The sequence below is a fragment of the Periophthalmus magnuspinnatus genome, chromosome 24 (genome assembly GCF_009829125.3).
Source record: "Periophthalmus magnuspinnatus isolate fPerMag1 chromosome 24, fPerMag1.2.pri, whole genome shotgun sequence".
Taxonomy (NCBI): domain Eukaryota; kingdom Metazoa; phylum Chordata; class Actinopteri; order Gobiiformes; family Gobiidae; genus Periophthalmus; species Periophthalmus magnuspinnatus.
This window is the reverse complement of record NC_047149.1, coordinates 4,071,154-4,087,734: the sequence shown is the minus strand read 5'-3', so window position 1 is coordinate 4,087,734 and position 16,581 is coordinate 4,071,154. Positions and strand designations below refer to the sequence as shown.

Sequence of the window (16,581 nt, the reverse complement as noted above, 5' to 3'; positions counted from 1 at the left end):
ACCAGAGATATAAATGAGGACTGAACCAGGTCTAAAAAAGGACTAAAGTAGGACAAAACCAGGACTAAACCAAGACTAAAAGAGGTCTAAGCCAGAACTAAAACAGAACTAAAGCAGGACTAAAGCAGGGCTAATACCAGGACTAATACCAGGGATCATAGGTGAGGGTAAAAACGTAGATTTACCCGTAAATCGAGAGCCTTTGACTCTCTGATACAGGGAGCGCATCACTGCAGACGCTTCTGTTAAGTTCATTTGAAGATCATAATTTATGTTTGTATTTGTTTGTATAGTGATCTTAATGTACAAATAAACGTCGCCTGGTCTTGTCTAAAGTGCTCGGATTAAAAGTGTAGTATATATATCCCAATTACTGCTGTTTTGAAGATCAACACAACATTTTTAGGGGTTTTATTTTGAAGGTCCGTCCGGAAGTGCGCTCCGTCCCTTCTCCTGAGCGCGCGGGCGGAGGGACAGCAGAGCAGCGGAGAGTGAACCAGGAGCATGTTCTGTGGAGCCGAGCGCACAGCACTGTCCGCCCGCGGAGGAGGAGGGACGAGCGGCCGCTGAGGGGCATGACAGCCGCTGCCCCGGTGACAGCTCCCACACTGGACCGCGCCAAACTACTCTTTATTATTCTACTAACAAGCCAACTACTACTACTACTACTACTACTACTACTTCAAATACTACAACTATCAGAGCCCGCGAGACTTTGATCCGAGCAGGGTCTGGACTTCAGAGCGGGACTATGCCCGAGATGGAGAAAGGCAGACCCGCGGAAAATAAACGCAGCAGGAAGCCCGCGCACCCCGTCAAGAGGGAGCTCAACCAGGAGATGAAGGTAAGTCTGTGCGGGACCCCGAGCCCGCGCCCGGCTGAAGCGGGGTCACAGCTCAGGCGCACAAATCAAAGCACGGAGCTGTCATGTAGAGGCAGCGCATGAATACCCCCCTGTGTCCCACAGGCAGTAACACACACCAACGCCAACTATTCAGCAGAAGTCCGTGTTTGTGTTATTGCTGCGTCTAAAGCGTGAGAGAGTTCGCACATGTCAGGCGACGTGCCCAGATGGTGTCCTTTAACTTTCAGTGACGCCAAGTCCGACCAGCTGTGGCCCATTCGTGCATGTATCCGAACGAGCGCGCGCATGTATGTGTCCAGATGTGGGACACGTCCTCCCCTCACTGCGCTCCTCCACACACACACTGCCCTGCGCTCCTCCACACACACTGCCCTGCGCTCCTCCACACACACTGCCCTGCGCTCCTCCACACACACTGCCCTGCGCTCCTCCACACACACTGCCCTGCGCTCCTCCACACACACTGTCCTGCGCTCCTCCATACACACTGCCCTGCGCTCCTCCACAAACACTGCGCTCCTCCACACACACTGCGCTCCTCCACACACACTGCGCTCCTCCACACACACTGCGCTCCTCCACACACACTGCGCTCCTCCACAAACACTGCGCGCCGTGCGTAAAAGTTCAATGCGTAAAAGTTTGTCCACATTTGGCACGATAGCGATATCTTTATTTAATGCAACCCCACATGAATGTAGCTGTAATAGTGGTAGTAGAAGTAGTAGTGATAGTAGTACTACTGATGTTGAGTTGTTGACCACTATCAGCAGAATTTATTATAGCCTAGTGGTAGAAGTAGGTTAGTAGCAGCATTAGCAGTAGTAGCAGCAGCAGCAGCAGCAGCAGCAGTAGTAGTAGTAGTAGTAGTAGTAGTAGTAGTAGTAGTAGTAGTAGCAGCAGTAGTAGTATAGTAGAAGTAATAGTTGAGTTTCTCTGAGATGAGAAATCTCAAAAAGCAGACTGGCCCACACCTCCCCCTGAGCCTCTTCTTCTACTACTACTACTACTACTACTACTACTACTACTACTACTACTACTACTACTACTACTGCTGCTGCTGCTACTGCTACTACTACTACTGCTGCTGCTGCTACTGCTACTACTACTACTACTACTGCTGCTGCTACTGCTACTACTACTACTACTACTACTACTACTACTACTACTACTACTACTACTACTACTACTACTACTGCTGCTGCTACTACTACTACTACTACTACTACTACTGCTGCTGCTGCTGCTGCTACTACTACTACTACTACTGCTACTACTACTACTACTGCTGCTACTACTACTATTCTACTACTACTACTACTACCATCCGACTACTACTGCTTCTATTACTACCACTATTCTACTACTACTACTTCACTATCACCACCACTACTACCACTATTTCTACTGCTACTACAACAACTACTACTACTACTACTGCTACTACTACTACTGCTATTACTGCTACTACTACTGCTACTACTACTACTATTTCACTACTACTACTACTACTGCTGCTGCTTCTACTACTACTACTATTCTACTACTACTACTACTACCACCACTACTACTACTACTACTGCTGCTACTACTACTGCTGCTTCTACTACTACTACCACTACTACTACTACTACTACCACTGCTACTACTACTATTCTACTAATATTACTCCTACTCTACTACTACTACTATCCTACTACTACTGCTTCTACTACTACCACTATTCTACTACTATTACTTCACTATCACCACCATTACTACCACTATTACTACTGCTACTACAACAACAACAACAACAACTACTACTACTACTACTACTACTACTACTACTACTACTACTATTACTGCTACTACTACTGCTGCTACTACTACTACTATTCTACTACTACTACTACTGCTGCTGCTTCTACTACTATTACTACTACATTACTATTTCACTATCACCATTAATACTACTACTACTACTACTTCTACTAGTTCTACTACTACCGCCACTACTGCATCGACTTCTACTACTACTGGGCAACTGCTCCAACTGCACAGAAATGACCTAAATCACAACAAGAACTACTACTTCTACGAGTACTACCTGCCTGGTCAGGGCCTGACTTCGCAGTACCTCCCTCTGCAGTACTGGGTGCTTGGATACGCGGGGATAGTCTTTTGTTTGGGTTGGGACGCAGGCTATTTGAGACGGCTGACTGCGGTGTGCAACGGGATACGCCAGGAGCCTTCAACCCGGGACTGAAAATCTAAAACGACACGCAGTTTTTTATACAAGAAATGAATCCTCTCTCCGGGACGGGAAATGTGCAGTTTGTGTGCGAGTAGTAGTGCTATTGCAGCAGTAGTAGTAGTAATGACAGAAGTACTAGTTTTAGTTTTTGTTGATGTGAAGTGAGTGGTTATCATCATATGTTAGTAGCACAGTAGTAGCCCAGTAATAGTTGAAGTATTAATATGAGTAGTAATATCAGTGGCAGTACTAGATATAGTAGTTGATATAAAGTGATTATAGTGCAGTTAAATTAGTTACTCTGTCATCATTATGATCGTAAGTTAGCAGCTTGGTAGTAGCCCAGTACTGGCAACAGCAGTTGTAGCAGTAGTAGTAAATAGTAGTAGTAGTAGCAGTTGCTGTAGTAGTAGTAGTAATAGTTTAGTGATAGTGATTGTAGTCTTTAGTGATAGTGATTGTAGTAGTAGTAGTAATAGTAGTGGTAGTGGTAGTAGTAGTAGTAGTAGTAGTGCAGTTAAAGTAGTTTATCATCACAAGTTAGTAGCTTAGTAGTTGCCCAGTAATTGCAGTAGTACTGGTGGTGGTAGTAGAAGTAGTAGTAGCAGTAGACCTAGTGACAGTAGAAGTAATAGTAGTAGGCTTGGTGACAGTATTAAGTAGTAGTAGTAGTAGTAGGCCTGATGACAGTAGAAGTAGTAGTAGTAGGCCTGGTGACAGTAGTAGTAGTAGTAGTAGTAGTAGTAGTAGTAGTAGTAGTAGTAGTAGTAGGCCTGTTGACAGTAGTAGTAGTAGTAGGTTTGGTAACAGTAGAAGTAGTAATAGTAAGCTTGGTGACTATAGTAGTAGCAGCAGTAGCCCAAGTTCAGTTTTAGTTGCCCAGTAGTAGCAGTAGTAGTGGCAGTTGTACGGTAGTAATAGTTGTTGTAGTAATTGTTGCTGATGTGAAGCAAGTAGTTAACCCATTATCACCATGACTGAGTAGCTTAGTAGTAGCCCAGGTGGTGGTGGTAGTTGTAGTAGTAATGGTGTTGGTGGAAGTAATAGTAGTGGCAGTAGTAGGCTTAGTGACAGCTGTAGTAGTAGTAGTAGTAGTAGTAGTAGTAGCCTTAGGCTGTAGTAGTGGTAGTGGTTGTTGTTGATGTGAAGTGAGTAGTTACTGCATTATCATTATAGGTTAGTAGCCTAGTAGTAACCCATTAGTAGTAGTAGTATATCTATTTAATATTAGCAATAGTAGCAGTAATGCATTTGTTCCAAATTAGTAAAATTATACATCAGTATTAGTTGTAGCAGTTCTAATACTACTGTAGTACTACTATAGTAGGAGCAGAAGTAGTTCTAGGAGTAGTGGTAAATGAAGTTGCCTATTATCAGCTGAAGTTATTTTAGCCAAGTGGTACTAATAGTAGTAGTAGTGGTAGGAGTAGTAGCAGTAGATGTACAATTTTTAAGTTGTGATACTATAGTACTACCTAATACAAAATATTTGAGCCCCAACAGTACCTCCCATATTTAAACAATCATATCCATTTCTTAATCTTACAAAATATTCCCCAATGTTTCTTTAAGTTTACAAAATCTGTGAGAACGGAAATGTGAACGGCTCGTGTGCGTGGTTTGGTCTCCGCGGCGACGTTCAGGGAGGTGTACTGTTACAGCGCCACTAATTTGAATCCAAACACGTGAAACCCGACCTGCCTGAGTCCTGGTCTGGTCCTGGTCTGGTCCTGGTCTGGTCCTGGTCTGATTCTGGTCTGGTTCTGGTGTGGTTCTGGTCTGGTTCGTGTCTGGTCCTGGTCTGGTTCTGCTCTGGTTCTGGTTCTGATCCTGGTCTGGTCCTGGTCTGGTCCTGGTCCTGGCCTGGTCCTGGTCTGGTCCTGGTCTGATCCTGGTCCTGCTCTGGTTCTGGTCTAGTCTGGTCCAGGCCTGGTCCTGGTCCTGGTCCTGGTCCTGGTCTGGTCCTGGTTCTGGTTCTGGTCTAGTCTGGTCCAGGCCTGGTCCTGGTCTGGCCTGGTCCTGGTCTGGTCCTGGTCTGGTCCTGGTCTGGTCCTGGTCCTGGTCCTGCTCTGGTTCTGGTTCTGGTTCTGGTCTAGTCTGGTCCAGGCCTGTTCCTGGTCTGGTCCTGGTCTGGTCCTGGTCTGGTTCTGGTCTAGTCTGGCCGAGGCCTGGTCCTGGTCTGGTCTGGTCCTGGTCTGGTTCTGGTTCTGGTCTAGTCTGGCCCAGGACTGGTCCTGGTCTGGTCCTGGTCTGGTCCCGGTTTGGCCTTGTCTCTTTAAGCAGATGTTTTTGGATGGAGCTAAAACAACATGTGGGAGGAGTGAAGAGGAGACTGGAGCAGAGGCTCAAACACACAGTGCTGTTTATACATGACTTTACTGTGGACACAAACAGCACGTGATGCAGCAGCTGTAGTACTAGTACATACTAACTTTGTACACAGTATTCCCACGAGTACTGTAAACCTTAAAACACAACAATGGACTCACATCTGTTTAAGACAAGACACTACAATCATGTTATATATCAGGCATGTTCCTTCATCAGGTTTTAGATGTCATTCATGCATATTTGAGTAATCTAGAGATCTCTCCTGAGCCCTATTTGAACCCTTCTTACGGTTAACTGTAAGACTCTGTACAAGGCTCCACCCACAAGTGTTCATCACCCACGCTCCCAAATATACAAAAACATGACACAAAACTGTAAACAGCAACTTAACAAACCTGATGTGATGTGCAGTAGTTTTATTAACGGGATGCACCAGACCAGGACCAGACTAAGACCAGACTAAGACCAGACCAGGACCAGACTAAGACCAGGCCAGGACCAGACCAGGACTAGACTAAGACCAGACTAGGACCAGACCAGGACCAGACTAAGACCAGACTAGGACCAGACCAGGACCAGACTAAGACCAGACTAGGACCAGACCAGGACCAGACTAAGACCAGACTAGGACCAGACTAAGACCAGACCAGGACCAGACTAAGACCAGACTAGGACCAGACCAGGACTAGACTAAGACCAGACTAGGACCAGACTAAGACCAGACTAGGACCAGACTAAGACCAGACCAGGACTAGACTAAAACCAGACTAGGACCAGACCAGGACCAGACTAAGACCAGACCAGGACCAGACTAAGACCAGACCAGACCAGACCAGGCCCAGACCAGGGCCAGACCAGGACCAGACCAGGACCAGACCAGGACCAGACCAGGGCCAGACCAGGGCCAGACCAGGACCAGACCAGGCCAGACCAGGCCAGGCCAGACCAGACCAGGATCACCAGGGACTCTGAAGGGGGGAGACTTAGTACGGAGAGCAAAGACATATAAAACATGTTAATATGTTGTTTTTGGTGAATATAGCATTTTCTGGTCTGGTTCCAGTCAGGTCCTGGTCTTATTCTGGTTTTTGGTTTGCTTAATACGTCATTTTGGGTGAATATAGCATTTTCAAAACAATAAACGGTAACACGGTGATCTAAATATATTATGTGTCAGCAGTTAATACCCCATAGAAGTAAAATACCCCTCTTTAACTTTTGATTTTGATTAATCACGCTGAAGGATTGTTGATCTCTTTATATTTTTGTTCCTTTTCCCCCGCAGTGTCTGTCTTAAATGCTCTACGTGTATTACATTACGTGTTGTACATAGAGTTGCTGTAACATTTATTTATAGTTATATCAGTAATAGCCTGCCATTTGAGGTGTGCTTTACAGGCCCGAGGAGCCTCTCAGAGTGACACAATGTTGTCCTTCTGTAGCCACAGCCGCCCTGGGGCAGACTGATAGGACGGAGGCTGCCAATCTGCGCCATCACCACCACCAGTCACTCACGCACTACAGTTACACAGTACACATAGGCCTGTGCTTCAAAATGTGTTATTGTGACAGGCCTAAGTACAAGTAGACAAGGTGGTTGAAGTGTCTTGCTCATGGGCACGATAAGTACTATACCAACTTATTGTTCAATATATTATAAATGGAACAATATTTTTTTGGGCAACAACTTTAATAATTACCTAGACATTAGCAGTAGTGGCAATAACATTAGTAACAGTGGTAGTAGTAGTAGTAATAGAAGTAATAGTAAAATTTCTCTTTGTTGACAGTAGTAACGTACAGCAGTGGTTGTACGATCAGTGGTGATAGTGAAGTAGTACTAGTGAAGTAATAGTAGTGATAGTAGTAGTAGGGGGAGGATTTTGGTCTAGTCCTGGTCTGGTCTTACTCTGATCCTGGTTTGGTCCTGATCTGGTCCTGGTCTGGTCTTGGTCTGGTCCTGGTCTGTTCTGGTCTTGGTCTGGTCTTGGTCTGGTCCTGGTCTGGTCTTAGTCTGATCTTGGTCTGGTCTTAGTCTGGTCCTGGTCTGGTCCTGGTCTGGTCCTGGTCTGAATCTGTTTCTGGTCTGGCCCTGGTCTGGTCTTGGTCCGGTCTTGGACTGGTCCTGGTCTGGTCTTGGACTTGTCCTGGTCTTAGTCTAGTCCTGGTCTGGTCTTAGTTTGGTCCTGGTCTGGTCTTAGTCTGGTCCTGGTCTGGTCTTGGTCTGGTCTTAGTCTGGTCTTGGTCTGGTTCTGGTCTGGTCTTGATCTGGTCCTAGTCTGGTAGTAGTAGTAGTAGTAGTAGTAGTAGTAGTAGTAGTAGTAGTAGTAGTAGTAGTAGTAGTAGTAGCAGAAGTAGGCAAAGTGGTTGAAGTGTCTTGCTCATGGACACTGTAACACAATTCGCACTAGTTAGAACTGCTGGAAGCAAACTCTGTGTAAGTCACTGCAGCTCTAGAGTGAGTCACTGCAAACATTTTATATAATCGCCAACAAAAATAGTCACCATAATGTCACCAGAATATTCAGAAAAAGGCTACTTATCCGTAATGTTCTCTTCTTGTTTTCACTTAAGAGCTCAGTTGGCAGTTTGAATCACGCTCTTGACAAAAACATCATCGGTCGAGCGGTTATATCCACTGACCCACAAGTTGGCGGTGTGATTCCAGCTCTGATAGATGAATGCTGAATGCTTATCGTGATATAATTATTATTTTGGCCATGATAATTGTGACGCAAAATTTCAGTATCGTCCCATTCCTAGTCTTGAGTGTAGAGCAGCCAAAAAGTAACAATACTACTCCATATTATTTTACTGGGATTGAACAATGGCACCACTTTCTGTAGCTGTTGTGAAAACATTAATTCACTTGTGTTTTTAAACTGACAGAGAAGACGTTGAACTTTGTGGATAGTTCCGGTAATTACAGAGATATTAACCATAAACTGGGTCAACACATCTGCATCTGACAGTTAAACGGCAAATTCTGACCTCCAGCTCTGTTTAAACTACAGTGACTCATAAAAAAAAGACTTGTGGTACATTGGACAGTCGATCAGACGTTTATCACGGGGGTTACGTTCTAAAAATAATTCTATCTGCAATAGGCGAAATTCGTGAAGTAGTCAGCTTTATTTTTTACAATTATTCTATGTTTTTTGCTATAAAACCACTCACCCCTCACCACACACGTTATACACTTTTCTCACACGGGCGTTAACATTTTCTCACATTTCTCTCTCGTTTAAACTCTCTCAAAGTTCAAACCTTCGTAGGCGCCTTTGTCGGTGCAGAACATTTCATCGACATTGTGGGTTTTGCCGGGGAGAAAAATTGCAACTTGCGCACTTCCAGCTCCATCGACTCCAATTCACTTTCTATTGAAACACTGTAACTGCTGCTATCAGACTCCTCGTTTTTGTCTTAAATGTTCGTATTAACCCACTCTACATGATCCTGGGGTTTTTATTTCACTATTTTGTCCATAAATCAAAATATGAACATTAACAACAGACAAACTAGATGTCTTCTTTCCCCGAGGTCGCTTCCGCTAGCGTTAGCAACAGGTTTGATTGACAGCGTTGCTAAGTGAAGAGGCATTACATTCAACAACCTTGCTCTAGATTGGCTGTTTGGTTGCTATGATACTCGCACTCAAAATTCCAACTCTGAGCTTCATTTGACTGAAGCTGAGCGCTGTGGGTGACGTCGCACTCCCTCAGTCCGTTTCTTTACACAGTCTATGGACAGAGCTCGTTGAAGCGCTGTATTGCGTCGTTCTGTTTGGGGAGAGTATCTTAAGTCTCCGAGTATGGCAGGAGATCGGGTGTCATGGAAACACTAGAGGGTCACCGGAGCCCAGGCTGCTCTGAACAGCTCTGATGAGAATACAAGACAAACACAGACTTCGCCATGGTTTTCAGGCTAGAATTATGAAAATCAGATCGTATTTCAACCAGAAGGGATGACAACACAAAGTACTAATGCAAAAGTACTAGACTTAAGAACAGTTTTTCGGTATAGATTACTTAAGCACGTTCTAAAGTGGATACATTTTATTTTTACCTCAGTACTTTTAAGGGCATGCATCTGTACTATCGGCTGGAATGAAAGGAGACTTTTCTGTATGGTTTGAGAGGGATCAAATGAGGGATGCACCGATAGTGATACTGTTATTGGATATTGTCGCCAATCTAGGTAATTTTGCAGTATCAGGTATTGGTCCCATGATATTGATTCAGTGGATATCCTGGTTAGGCCCTAATGTGTAAATATTCTTATTACATCAATCAGCACTTTATCCACACAGCTGTTCTGTAGCTGCAAGACATTTTTTTTTTGTTATTGGTTAATATTAGGTATTGGTAGATACTTAAAGCCAAAGTATCGATATTGGTATCATCATCGGTGCATTTGTACCTGTAATGACACATTCATAGTTTGAGCTTCTTTATCACTAGATTTGGCATAATTAAATACATCAATATGTTTTTTTTTAATGTAGGTCTAATGAAAGTGTACTTTATCTTTAACCTTACCGTGAAAGCAGCTCTTGAGGTCAAAATAAGTCCTCTGTGTACTGTCTGTATCTGGTTATTGATACTTTGCAGCTGATCTGCTCATCAACATTCCTTGTGATGCTAACTGTTGGCACAGTTCTGTCTGAGGCTTTGTTAGACTTCATTCTGAGCTTTGTTTTAACTCAATTTGACCAGAAAGAATTTATTTAGTTGGAGCTACAGAAAGTGAGATATTTTTCCCCTGTTAAACAAGTCCCACTCAAATAACATTACAGTCACTAGCTAGCTAGCATTAGCCAACAGTTTTTCAGTGAGTCACTCTCACCTAAAACACCTAATTGGGTCCATAAACGCTTGAACTGTTGACAGGCAATTGAAAATGTGTTTTTAAAATCCACTTTGTGTTTTTTCTTGAGTTTTCAGACCATTTTAAAACATTTTGGCCAGTGCTTTCTAATGTGTGCATTGTGTCACCATGGTAACAGCTAAACATTCCGCCATGAACAAACCTGACCTGATGTCACTGCAAAGTATCAATGAAATGTTTATAACTGTCCAAGAACCAGGAAGTGCTCTGTTAGCATGCCAGTTGGTGTTAGCATTAGCCTACGGTGATATCAAAACTCTGCCCTTACCTCTGAAAGTTGTGTAAAACGCTTATAAACTCATCGCTGTGGATAATTACGATGCTCGGAGTGCGTTCAGAAAGTGAAGAGTACGCCTGAACGGTTTTAAATTGAACTCGTTTTGTTTTTTCAGCAACAGCGCCTTCAAGTTTGACATTACGTCTTTAGCTTGTCAAAGGTCAGCGCTCAGACACACAGGAAGTCCCAGCTCCAAACTGTAGTCACTCTCATACATCTGTTTCAACACAACCCCCCAAACACACACACACACACACCCCGCACCCTGCTCTCCTCTGCCTCCTCATGAGCCTGCAGAGCACCCAGACACCCGATCCGGTGCTTTAATCACGCTGGGGCAGATTTAGCGTCACCCGATCCTCCGCGCGCCCACACATTGGCCCGGGTGCAGCCGAGCGGTGAGCTAGCCCGCCGCGCAGAGGAGGCATGGGTGGAGAGCGTCTGTGGAGAGGCCCAGAGCAGCAGCAGAGGTGGAAGTGTTAGTTACATGGATATGAAATACTCAATTACTAACTAGCATAGCCTGACTCCAGAGTGGAACAATATGGGGAAAAAATATCGAAACGTGATTTTTCTGACAAGCGTTGTGATTGCGATTAGGCATGTGATTTATGTTTTAATAAAGTGATTCTGTTCAAAGTTCACGTTTTTAAATAGACCCAAGAGAATTGGCACAAAGACTCAAGGAGGAACCGAAAAACTAATACAAGAATCATATTTCGAAACATGTTGGTACAGATCTAAACTACAGGGTGAAGAATGATATCTCGGTGTATCAGTCTGGTCCCCACGCCCTCCGTCGTATCTCAAGCCAGATCAAATGCAATCGTCCAATCAGATTTGTTTATTTCAGTGACACGGAGATCATTAACAGACTTTGGTCTCTGGCATGTTTTTCATTCCTTTGTGATATTGTTGTCCTTTTTTCGTTAGCTGACATATTTGTTTTGATATGGATGGGCCATGAGTGTCCCTGATTGGCTGATCCACCTGTCAATCACCCCCATCTGAACAGACCAAGGATAGCAGTTTATTATGTAGAATAAGGATAGGAAATGATTGTACTTTTGCTAACTGCGTCTATTCAAATTGCGTTTTCGATTTGTTTGCGATGAATCTTGCAGCCCCGTTTTCACTGATAAAAGAAAAATATACGATTGTGAATGTTATTAAAGGTGCATTATGTGATGTATGCGTCTGGTGGAGGGTCCATTACCTGCTTGTTTCCATGGAGATGTTATTGCTATGCTTAGAATGTTAATCAGAATGTACATTAAAGGTCCCGTATTACGCAATTTTCTGATATGTTCTAATGTTGTTTCCTCATAACCATTCTTCTCTCAAAACTGAAAACACTCTGTTCCACCTTGTGATGTCATCTTGGGGTTACACAGGAAGTGCTCCACTGTGTTTTTAAACTCCACACACCTTCACTAGAATCATTTGGATTATTTCAACCCTGGATTTGCCCATTTTTACCCAACTAAAGGTAAAAGGAGGTTGTTAACTTGAAAACTACCACTTCATGACATCACAAGGTGGAACAGAGCATTTTGAGGTTTGGCGATGTAACAGACTAATAATAAAACACAACTCCAGGTCTGTTTTTGAGGAGGTAACAACATTATAACTTAAAGTCACTTTTGCATAATATAGGACCTGTAAACCTCTTTCTTGCATGTATTCAATCACAGGTGTTTTTAGCATTCTTATTGTTATCGAGGTCGCTTCTCCACAGCTCTGACCCATAACTGACTTGGTGGTGTCACCTGCTTGTCTCCATGGAGCTAGAAACAACAGGTGACACGTTAGGATATTGCCAACGTCTGTGTGTGTTTCATGTGAGGCTAATTATAAATGAACACTAGAGTTACAGTTCAAAATTAGTCTTAGTTATTTATAAAAGAAAAATAATTATCATCTGACCCATCCTAACCCGTGATGTTGTAAAGTGTCAGAAGCAGTGCCCGAACTCCCATCTCCAGATCAGGATTTTGGTCAGTGCTACCTTAGCTGGAGGATGAGCCATTATTGTCCGATAATCAGGATGTGTGCCGTTAGCATGCTAGTTCTTATTAGCTTTACTTCGCTCTAGTCTCTGAAAGTTGTAAAAGGGCTTGGATATTCAGAATGCATGTTCTGTTTTTCACATTTAAGACAGTAAAAAAGTTTAGGATAGTAGCGACTGTGGTTAAATCAGACATATTGTGCTTGTGTCTGCTCTATAGTTATAATCTATGACACCCGTGGATCATTATGTTATAATTTGCACATTTTAAATCACATTACTGTGGTCCCTCGTTTATCGCGGGGTTTATGTTCTAAAAATAACCCGCAATAGGTGTAATCCGTGAAGTATCAGCTTTATTTTGTACAATTATTCTATATGTTTTGCAGCTGTAAAACCCCTCACCACACACTTTATACTTTTATTTTAACATTTTCTCACATTTCTCTCTTGTTTAAACTCTCTCAAAGTTCAAACGTTCGTCAGCGTCTTTGTCGGTCCAAAATGTTTTATCGATATTGTGGGTTTTGTCAGGAAGAAAAGTTGAAAACATGGAGCACTTCAGAGTCACACTGCGATCCAGCATTTATGTAAATTTGTCTGAACACATTCTGTACTGCACAGGAGACACGGCACGGAGGAGACTGATGGACAATGGTCTACAGCCCCTTAGCCAATCAGGACGCACAACACAACGCACGATCATACACTGTAAAAAAAAAAAAAGCATGCAAAATTGTGCTAAAAAAATCTGATTTTTGTGTTAGAAAACTGCTTTGCCCAATGGGAGCTGACGTCATCACCACAGAGCTGTCGGCACCTCCTATGGACTGTGACTACGCGACGCTGCTGAATCCTACGTGCATCACCGATTAAGAATATAAAACTGGAGAACGAAATAAGTTCAGTGCAGTGGCCATGTAACAGTTGATCGGCAAAGTGCTATCTTGAAAATAAGTGATTAAAGATTACTCAAACATGCACGAATCACTCCAAATACAACGATAACATGGTTCAAAGCTCTGAAAAGTCCATTTTGTACAATAGGTCCACTTTACGGTTAGAATCAGTCTCCAGGAAATTAATAGAAGCCAATGTAACATCCCCAAAAAGCATGTAAACCCAACATGTGTGCGTTTGTGTTTGTGTGCAACCCGACCCGTGGAGCGGCTGAAACCTTAGCAGGACACCGGACACCGCGCAGAGCCAGAGTTAAGCTAACACGATTCTCGGAAATGCCCCGCTCCAAACAGGCTGCTCCAGTGTCCACTCTCTCCACTCTCTCCAAACTGCACCAGGCTCACATGTCAGAAATATGAGCTTGTTTTGATGCTCTCAGTGCCTTGATCACAGAAAGTCAAGCAAAACAATGAAACTTTTGTGTCAAAGTGGTAAAGCAGGGGTTCTCAGACTGTGGCGAGGGGTCCATATGTGGTTTGTACCATATATTACCATATAAGGATGTTTCAAGTTGCGTTGTCACGATACTAAAATTTCACACTCGATTTCAGTACTACGGAATAGACTCGATACTCAATACTGATTCTGATGCCACGATGATAATAAAAACATCTTTATGTAGACAAGACAATATGATTTTCAACATTAAATCACAGTACTTTGTTTTCTATTCCCATGTGTCTTATATCTGTGTAATCCCTCAGTCGTCCAGGTAGGTTCCATAGTGGTCCATGGGTGTATACTAGCCTAAAATAAATGCTTTTTTCCCATTTTTGGTTGTGTTTATTGCACTGAAAACCAAAAACAAAACAAAATATGTGTCCTTACTTTGAGCAGGCTTGCACCTCCACAAACCTGACTGTGTTTGCTTTGCTCGTTTCCATGGAAATGTTGTTCCTTTGGCTATAATCTTCAGTATGACATAAAACGTATCTATCTCCATGGAGAATGTTCCGAAGTATGGTTTTAACTTTCTACTGCTGTAGTTTCATTGAGGTGACGCATGACCTCCAGAAAGTTACACACTGTTGCTTTAAAGGCGTTGTACCTGATTTTTACTGTCTTAAAAACATGAAAAACAGTACTAGTTCATTTAAAACGTTTCACAGTGGTTCAAAGTCATTCCTCACTTACCTTATGCTTTCTGAGCATCCTAATTACTCACCATGATGAGTTTATAAGGGCTCTTTACAACTCACAGACCAGATCAGAGTTTTTCCACCGTGGTAATGCTAACAAAAACCAGCATGCTAATTGCGCAGCATCATTACTTCCTGATTTGCAAATGATAAAAACTCTTCCAGACAACATTTTTATTTATTTATTGTGTAAATAATCGTAATCATAAACCTTTTACATTTGACCATAGTGTGATATCTGAACTGTTGGCTGTGGTGTGGGGCCCAGATAAGGTAAACAGTGTGTGCCATCCAGCATAATAATCCGACTAGCACATGTACTGCCTCTAGTGGCTGAATGATGAGAGCACATGGTCATCGTCAGCTCTGGGTCTGACTGACCACAGGGCCCTTAGTGGACAGAGGAATGCTGGGAGGTCAGATGGGTCCAGGGGGTACAGGAGGCTAACTGTAGCGTAGCATAGAGTGTTAAGGTTAGCAAAACTCCTCTCCCTTCTGCTGAACATGCTAACCTGCAGCTTGACTGTAATCCACACTCAGGCAAAAGAAGAAAAGCACACATATGTGAATGAGGGGAAAATGTGAACTTTGTTACATTAATAATGTTGTTTATATTTTATTTATAATTTAAATACTCTTTTAGCCCACATACACACATACTATTATATATTTACACATACTGTTATATACACATACTGTTATATATTTACACATACTGTTATATATTTACCCATACTGTTATATATTTACACATACTATTATATATTTACACATACTTTTATATATTTACATATACTGTTATATATTTACACATACTATTATATATTTACACATACTTTTATATATTTACACATACTGTTATATATTTACACATACTATTATATATTTACACATACTGTTATATATTTGCACATACTATTATATATTTACACATACTTTTATATATTTACACATACTGTTATATATTTACACATACTATTATATATTTACACATACTTTTATATATTTACACATACTGTTATATATTTACACATACTATTATATATTTACACATACTGTTATATATTTACACATACTGTTATATATTTACACATACTGTTATATATTTACACATACTATTATATATTTACACATACTGTTATATATTTACACATACTGTTATATATTTACACATACTATTATATATTTACACATACTGTTATATATTTACACATACTGTTATATATTTACACATACTTTTATATATTTACACATACTGTTATATATTTACACATACTGTTATATATTTACACATACTTTTATATATTTACACATACTGTTATATACTTACACGTACTGTTATATTTCCTCATGGCTTGTTTGCTGAAGTATTTACTATTCCTTTCCCAGTTTTAAAATTGTACTTCCTGGTTGGAAATCATAACATCACTCTAGGGAGTTCCATAACTGTTACCTGCCAACAAGTACAACAACTCCTCTAATGTACACAGAAATTATTATATGACAAATACAAATATAAGAAAACACCTTTATTTTGTTGAAATAATGTTTAAAGTATATGAGAAAAAATGCTGTGTACTTGTTTGTGATTATTAAAAAAAACAAACAAAAACAATGGGCGAGTGTTTGTCCACTGATCTGAAGGTTGCTGGTTTGAATCCTGACATTGTGTCCTTGGGCAAGACACTGAACCCAGCTCATCCCCAGTGTCTGTGTACACTGGTGTATGAATGTGTGTGTGAAAAAAAATAGGTAAATAAAAATCTGCTGCTTGTTCCAGGGTCAGTTCTGCAGCTGTGAACAGGAAGTCAATGAACAATTTGTCAGTTTTGAACAATATTGCATCTTTTTTAAAGCTTATTTCATTTCATGTGAGTG

General features: G+C 41.8%; 2 protein-coding genes across 3 annotated transcripts in view; both read left to right on the top strand.

Annotated features, from left to right (window-relative positions):
• Nucleotides 1-16,581, top strand: part of LOC117393204 (microtubule-associated protein futsch-like) — a 299,761-nt gene that overhangs the window by 257,313 nt on the left and 25,867 nt on the right. The window lies entirely within an intron of this gene.
• Nucleotides 491-16,581, top strand: part of sobpb (sine oculis binding protein homolog (Drosophila) b) — a 66,012-nt gene continuing 49,921 nt past the window's right edge. For both annotated transcript variants that reach the window (XM_055232218.1, XM_033991395.2), the window contains exon 1: nucleotides 491-844. In XM_055232218.1, coding sequence (XP_055088193.1) covers nucleotides 752-844 — 93 coding nt within the window. In that variant the 5' untranslated portion in view covers nucleotides 491-751. The remainder of the gene's footprint in view (nucleotides 845-16,581) is intronic.